General features: G+C 37.7%; 1 protein-coding gene across 1 annotated transcript; it reads left to right on the top strand.

Annotated features, from left to right (window-relative positions):
* Window positions 1-4,670: 4,670 nt before the first annotated feature.
* LOC309498290 (uncharacterized protein) lies at window positions 4,671-7,836 on the top strand (the record flags this gene model as incomplete). Its single annotated transcript, XM_082168912.1, has 3 exons — window positions 4,671-6,387; window positions 6,472-6,681; window positions 7,798-7,836. Exons 1-3 carry the CDS (start codon window positions 5,581-5,583, stop codon window positions 7,834-7,836), a joined length of 1,056 nt encoding a protein of 351 aa, XP_082025038.1. The 5' UTR covers window positions 4,671-5,580.
* Between the last annotated feature and the right edge of the window lie 435 nt (window positions 7,837-8,271).

The following is an 8,271-nucleotide window of genomic DNA, read 5'->3' as shown; positions in this document are numbered from 1 at the left end:
AAGCATTCAAAAGGTACTTACAATTTGGTCAGAAGACTCCTCTGTGGTATGTTCTCATTAAAAGTCTTCCAGCATCATAAATCTCAGTAGGCAGATTTTGTAATCAATTACATTTCTTTTAATTGGTTACTTTTCTTTTTATAATAAACAAAAATATAAAAGGCCAATACAACTTAATCGTTTAAGTATAAAATACAATAGTCATGTTTTGAAACAAAGGTGTAGTAAGCTCTGGGCTTCTTCTCTTCTGCTCTGGGCTTCTAGGCGTCGGGGGCTCTGGCGTATCAGTATCCCAAGAGGCAGTCAGTTCATCAGTCTTTTATACTCCTTGTTTACAACAAGCGTTAGGTTGACACTCCTCCAAAGTTTCCCAGATCCTTCTCCAGTCAGGTGCAAGCGGTCCACCTCTTCATGTCCTTGAACTACAGTAAACTCAACTACAATGGCTGAGTTCATTTAAAGTTGTAGGAGTCCTCTAGCGCACACACATAATCGCACTTTTCTGCTTCTCTTAACATGGGTTAGCACAGTCACATATTCACACATAACCATTTACTGTACATCTATGCCAAAACAATATAAGCCATCTTTTACAAACAAATTAAATAACAACATTGAATGCAACGCATTATATCCAATACATTGGCTAAATATGTGTAACAAAAAGGCATCTATAATAAATAAGGAGGCAGGTAATTGCATTTTCTTGATATTATACAACACCCCCTTCATGCAATTATCCTGACTCTTTATCCTTCATTCTCATAATTGTAGCACAGACTTTGTTCACTTCATCAAACTTTACCAATAACATGGACATTTGTCCATCATTCTTAAATAGATTGGTTTGTTACAGTTCATGCAGTATTTCACCCAGTTTTGTTTTCTGGTTCCCATAACAGAAATAATCAATTATAATTCTTTTGTAATTGTATTAAAATGATTTATTTATTAAGGGATAAAACTTTGTGCTCTGCTTGTTTATCATGTATTAGGCCAATTTGGATCTCAACAAAAATCCAGTACTTCAAGCACCCGGTCCCCCCTTAGAGGCGCGGCTCCTCCCCTAGCCCAGCTTCCAGGTGAAACGTGGAAACGTGAGCCGCTGACATCTCCTAGGGTCTTTAGGGCACAAAGTTAATATCTCTGGGGTATGATGGGTTTTCTTGCCCAAACTACTAGTTTAAACATCCCCCTTGGTTTGTACCAGTCTTGAAATGTATTCAATGTTCAAACAGTGCACAAGGTTTCTTTTTTTATTATTGCTTGAAACGTCCCGTTCCAAACCTCTGGGTCAAATATTGTCATGCAACTCATTTTCTCATTCAAATATCTTACACTAAATCCAGTAATCATTTCTTAAGCATTAACAGATTCTCAGATATCATAATTGTACCATCAAATATAACAATACCCTTTTTTAGTAATTGTTGCATAAACATATCACATCCTACAATTATTTATCTGGTTAATTATGGTTACATTTCATACATTTACTATAATCAGAACAATCCAGTAATTAAACCTTTGTATCCAGAGTAATTCTTCTAATGTTTCCCTTAATATCTGAGAACACTATATATTCAAACATAAATGATATAAGTCAATAAATCAATTTGTTCCTTGTTATACATAAGGTTCCCATTGTAAAGTTTATAAACAATCTCTCAAGTTAATAATGTCCATCTTTAAACCTCTTATATTTTAAATTAAATTTACAAGTTCATCTTTTAACATGCCCTACGGTCACAAGAGTTTCTTCTTCAATTAGCATAGCATATATTTTAATTTCCTTAATATATTATATACATTCAAAGTCCACTGAAGCCAATGAATTCTTTAATTCATAAAGATTTAAGAATATTTCAAAAGCAAAAACAACAACATTATTTTCAGTAAGTTCTTACTATAAATTATCTTTACATCCCCATTATAATAAGGTTCACACTTTGTTACATCAGTATTTGGTGGCACCACACACATTTTAAATCCTCAAAAATTAACCCAATAATTAAATCATCTTATCAGAAGTTCTCACCCTAAACGTCTCCTTAGTTAAATCTAAAAGGTATCATCTTTTCCTACCCCAGATTTGTTTGTTACTATAGTATAATACATTTTCACATAATACAATTAAATTATTCTTTATTCATTTACAATAATATATTTCATTTTCTTAAATCAACATGTATTTATCAGTCAGTTAAAACCATAAACACAACTGGCATTATAGATGACATAAAATTATTACATTTTATGTTTACAATATCAAACACCCACTTCATAATAGTCCTTTTAGTTCTACGGTTCTTATTTTATTTATTTATTATAAATCATTAAAATAATAAAGTAATAATATTTACCAGGATTTCCCAAAAGGTTTAACTGACCCCAGCTAAGGTCTCAGTGCTGGTGGATGCAGAGCGGACGTTTCTTACTATTACAGTCTATCTTGTTGTATAGTCTATTTGACTGAATAAGAGGCATATACAAACTATATACTGTAGGACTTCTTCTGCTATTTCCACCCCCTTCTTTGGAAGGGTTCCAGATTCAGTCAAGGCCATTTGGATGATGGCCTCTTGCATGGATGATAATGAGAGCTTGTTTGTCCTCATCTGCTCTCTTGCTGTTCTCAAACACTTCCATGATAAGCCTGCATCCAGAAGTGTCAGTCAGGTCAACATTACAATATGTCTACTAGCACCTATTATTCATAATGAGCTAATTTTCAATTATTCATTTCTTTTTGTTTGTTATGGAAACATACTAAATTAACTTTAAGTTGTTTTCTCAACTCTTCTACAAGTTGATTGACCATCCTTATCCAGTTTCTCTCCCAATTTTTCTAGTCTTTCTAGTCTTCTTTCTGCATATTAGAATGCTTTAATATAACAGATACTGCAATATTTTCCATAATCCTAATCTATTTTATGTGACTCTCATTAAATATTATTGGCCTACATGCTCATATGCTATCATATTCGTGATTTAATATCACTCTTCGTTTCTGCTGCCAAGTACGTGCACACATTTTTTTTCCCTCTAAAAAGAAATACTGTCTATTTTAATTTTTAATTTTATCATGATATTTAGGATGATGTTTAAAAATAACCTATGTTTTATATCATTTTTCATTTCTCACTCTTACTACAAGTAGGAGGTATTAGCCTCCATGTATTTTATCTTATATTACCATTATCTTTTGGTTATTTTTCCTTCTAGCCAATGCTAGAATATTCTTCAATATTCTTCACATTATTTAATAGTTTTCAAAATATTACTTTCATTATCACCAAATAAGTCTCCATAACTGTATTAAGACTTTTAGGATTTGCTTCTATGCCATTTTCTAAATTACATTCTTACACAATTCATATTTAATTTGTCCATGAATGATGTTCTTAAACGTTGCTAAGACTGACTACACTGTTGCAGTGTTTACAGATGTCTTTCCATTTCCCCCAAATATTCCAGTTCTAACCAAATGTATACTTTTCTGTCTTATCGACAAAATCTTAATTTCCTGTAATGTTCCTTCAGGGGAGATTCACCTTACAGTGAATAATCTCCGTTTACCTTCCTATTAAATATTTCTATCAGGACATTCACTTTAAACCATCTTGTTCTTTTCGTTTGTAATACTAATATCATTGGGGGTTTTTCTCCAATTTTTGACCCTAATTTACTTCACCTATATTCTAGTGCTTTATACGGTGGATTCATCAGGCAAGATTATGCAGATATGAGAATCCCATAATTTCAGTAGTTCCATAATGCACTATTCAAATGTTCTTCCTTTATGTACTATTAAATATATTTTCCCACTTTCTATCTTTTATACTTGTAGATTTTCCACATTAGCTTTATAGCACAACTTCCTGCTTTCTTTTGCTCCCAAAAAGCTTTAGTTCACTTAAATCGCTTGTACAGTTAGGCTACAGTAAAATCAACAAAATTCCAAATGGGTGCTACATCCATAATAATTTAAACAATCAATAATTATCATTTACCCACAGCAATTGATTTATATTAGCAGGATTTTTCTATATTTCAGCATTATTCTTCCTCTTTTTGGACTATTTACTTTAATTGGTTTTGATAAGTAAATTCCAAAGTATCACTCTACCCTCATCAAAAACTTTTAATATTTTACTGTTTTGTTAATCTTGTGCCAGCTCTTTCTCTTGGCACAGGCACTCGAGGTGCTTTGCTGGTCCTGTTCACTATTTCCTTGAAGACCAGCCTGTCGTGCTGAGTGAACCTCTAGCAGGCTCTCCCCCTTCCAGAAGTTCACTGGCACACAGGATCACCTCTGCCTTTCAATCATGTCATTGGGACTTTTTATAAAAAAAAATTTTTTTTTTTTATTTTTTTTATATATATAGTGCATTTAATCACATTCCCCCTTTTTGGGAGATTTTTTATTGTGATCAATTCTTACACTATATTGTAAATAGCTTTTAGCAATTGTTTCCATTAACCATTTCTCACTTTGGTTGGAATATTTTGCCTTCTTCAAAGCAAGATTTTAGGCTCTCTAGTTTTCTCCCACGTCTCCTGGGACAAAACCAGCAGCCACTTGCTTTCTACGTCATTTGTATTTATTTCAATACATTATGACCATATTTACGACACTAGAAACACCCAGCTGTTTCGGTCTGATTTCTTTGTACACCTTTGTTCCGTAATTTTGCCTTAAATAGTTAAATCACCAAAGGTCCATGCCCCAAATTCTATGCCTATTGCGTACCATATATACCAGCAAATTAATTACTTTGGTTAATGTCTTTCAAACATTCATCGCATGTAGTCCACTGCAACCCTGTTACATAAACAGTCCTATGCATCCATCCATGTGCTCGCTGATAGTCACTGGGTCATTCATTATTACTTTGAGGAGAACTCATCCTACATTCCTGGCAGACAACAACACGCACTAGGTTCTTTCATTGTTTGTTGACAATCTTCTTTTTCAATTTATCATTAAGTTAACCTCAGTCCTGATAATACCTCTCTAGTTATCTCTAACTTAAGAAGCTTTTCTTTATCTTAATCATACTTTTATTGTTAAATTTCAATTTCATTTGTCACCTTGTTTTTTATAGCAAGGATCAAATTCCTGTTAAATCAGAGGAAATGTTCTAATAACTCCAAGTTTCTTAATCAACTATCCTCACGTTTATTATTATTTTTACATCTGTAAATGGCTAATCTCCATGTAAGTGTCACGTTTTGGGTTTGTTCTGGTCATGTTTCTGTGTCATGTCTTGTTTCCATGTCTGTAATGTGATTCCCTGTTTGTCATGTGATCCTGCCATGTCTTGTCATTGGTTAATTGTCTGATCATTGTTCACAGGTGTCCCTTGTTTTGTCATTAGTCTGTGTATTTAAGCCCTCATGTTTGCCATGTGTCTTTGTCAAGTATTGTTTCCTGTAGTCTGCTGTTGTGCAAAGTTCATGTTGTTGCTTTGGTTTTTGTTTCATGTTTTGTTTTAGTTATAATAAACTGCACATGGGTTCTCATCTCTCAACTTGCCTCCAGTGGATCCTTTATTACAGAATACTTGACCTCCTACAATGAACCCAGCGGTTGCCCTCCTAAACCTACGCCAGGGGAATCTTCCCCTGGAAACGTATGTGGAGAAATTTTGTGGGCTGTGTTGCCAATTGGATTTTAATGATGTGGCCCTCAAGGACATATTTAGAGTGAGTCTGAATGAGCCCATTCGCTCCCAGCTTCCTGGGGGAAAAATCCACTGGTCCTTGGCCCAATATATTGACTATGCCCTATTATTGAGCGGTTCCTCATTTACTGTGGGTTTTGAGGAGAAGCCCCACAGACCCACAGTATCTGCCAAGCCTGAGCCACTTCACGTCATGCCTGCCAAGCCTGAGCCACTTCACGTCATGTCTGCCAAGCCTGAATCTCTTCACGTCATGTCTGCCAAGCCTGAATCTCTTCAGGTCATGTCTGCCAAGCCTGAATCTCTTCACGTCATGTCTGCCATGTCTGGGTCTCTTCACGTCACGCCTGCCAAGTCCGAGTCTGTTCACGCCACGTCGGCCGCCGAGCCTGTGTCTCCTGACAAGATGGCCGCCGCCGAGCCTGTGTCTCCTGACAAGATGGCCGCCGCCGAGCCTGTGTCTCCTGACAAGATGGCCGCCACCGAGCCTGTGTCTCCTGACAAGATGGCCGCCGCCACGCCTGAACCTGAGCCCTCAGTTATGGCTACACTAACAATTATGGCCACAGCCATATGGTGTGTGTGGTCGGTGCACACATTTGAAGTTCACGTCACGTCTGCCGGGCCAGAGACTGTTCACGTCACGTCTGCCGAGCCAGAGACTGTTCACGTCACGTCTGCCGAGCCAGATCCTGTTCACGTCACGACTGCTGAGACTTTTCACGTCATTTCTGTTCTGGAGTCGTTGTCTGTTCCAGCCCATAACCCCATAGCTGTCCCCAAGAACATTTTTGGGGGGGCAGTAGGGTCCTTGATAGGACCATGGAGGCCGCGCCGCCATGGCCACCTGAACTGTCTGGTCCACCCTGGCCACCTGAACTGTCTGGTCCACCCTGGCCACCTGAACTGTCTGGTCCACCCTGGCCACCTGAACTGTCTGGTCCACCCTGGCCACCTGAACTGTCTGATCCGCCCTGGCCTCCTGCACTGTCTGGTCCACCCTGGCCACCTGAACTGCCTGATCCACCCTGGCCACCTGAACTGTCTGATCCGCCCTGGCTTCCTGCACTGCCGGATCCGCCCTGGCTTCCTGCACTGCCGGATCCGCCCTGGCTTCCTGCACTGCCGGATCCGCCCTGGTTTCCTGCACTGCCGGATCCGCCCACGCCTTGCCACGGCCCAGGTCCGCCCACGCCATGCCACGTCCCATGTCCTGTCCCCCTGCACGGGCCTGGCCCACCATCCCTCCTCCACTCCACCACCCTCCTGGTCTTGTATTGTGTTTTGGTTTTGTTGGGCGTCGGGAGACGCCCTTAGAGGGGGGGATTCTGTCACGTTTTGGGTTTGTTCTGGTCATGTTTCTGTGTCATGTCTTGTTTCCATGTCTGTAATGTGATTCCCTGTTTGTCATGTGATCCTGCCATGTCTTCTCATTGGTTAATTGTCTGATCATTGTTCACAGGTGTCCCTTGTTTTGTCATTAGTCTGTGTATTTAAGCCCTCATGTTTGCCTCATGTCTTTGTCAAGTATTGTTTCCTGTAGTCTGCTGTTGTGCAAAGTTCATGTTCTTGCTTTGGTTTTTGTTTTCATGCCACGCCATGTTTTTGTTTCATGTTTTGTTTTAGTTATAATAAACTGCACATGGGTTCTCATCTCTCAACTTGCCTCCAGTGGATCCTTTATTACAGTAAGCTTATTCAGACATTTCTTACAGTCACTCTGTATGCAGTACTTGTTGATTTTCAGTTTGTTAAATAGCTGTACAATGAAAAATATTAATTTCATTTATCACATCTTGCCTGCAACTTTTATGAGTAGGCTATTAACAGCTGTTCTTGTATTTTGATCACTCTGCCGCATATCTTAATATTTATATTAGAACTAATTTCAGTTAATCAATATTCAGACCTTGTCTTTGTTCTAAATATCCTAAAACTATTTGGTCAGTCTAAAGCAGTCACTATCTCTTCCACCGTAGTAATAATTATACATTTACTTTTGTTATGTACATTATTATTTTATCATTATAATTATATATTTTTTCTAAATTCATTCCGACGACCCATCCTCTTTCTCTCTCTATGTTTCTTCCGGCTTCTCCCTTTATAGGGTCACCAGTGGATCATCCACATATCTGTTTGGCATTGAAGTTAACAACAAATTCCTTTCCTTGTGCGACCCAGCATTGGGAGTGCACTCATGCAACGCCAGAACTTCCTAAAAATCCATGAACTAATATATGTAACCCACTAATTATTTTAATATCTTATTCACTGTATTTTACCTCCATATTTGACTTTTAAATAACTCCATTATAAGTGTTGCATATCCTTAACATATTACCTTTAACATATACAATAGTAATATTATAATGTCTGTCCCCATTTAGGAACATCTTGTTATCAGTCAAAACTTCAAAGATTAATTTCTCACTAAGGTGTTAAATTTGGTCTAATATCTGTTATATATTATACATTCTGTTTCCGTTTCTCTACTTTTCTCTAAGTCAAGCTAGCTTATCAGCTGTATTAATATCATATCACTGTGTTTTCTTTAAAATTGTCTGGTTGGACTAAAAGGGTC

This window comes from Leuciscus leuciscus, assembly GCF_965113295.1.
Source record: "Leuciscus leuciscus genome assembly, chromosome: 1".
Taxonomy (NCBI): Eukaryota; Metazoa; Chordata; class Actinopteri; order Cypriniformes; family Leuciscidae; genus Leuciscus; species Leuciscus leuciscus.
This window is presented reverse-complemented; position numbering and strand designations above follow the sequence as displayed.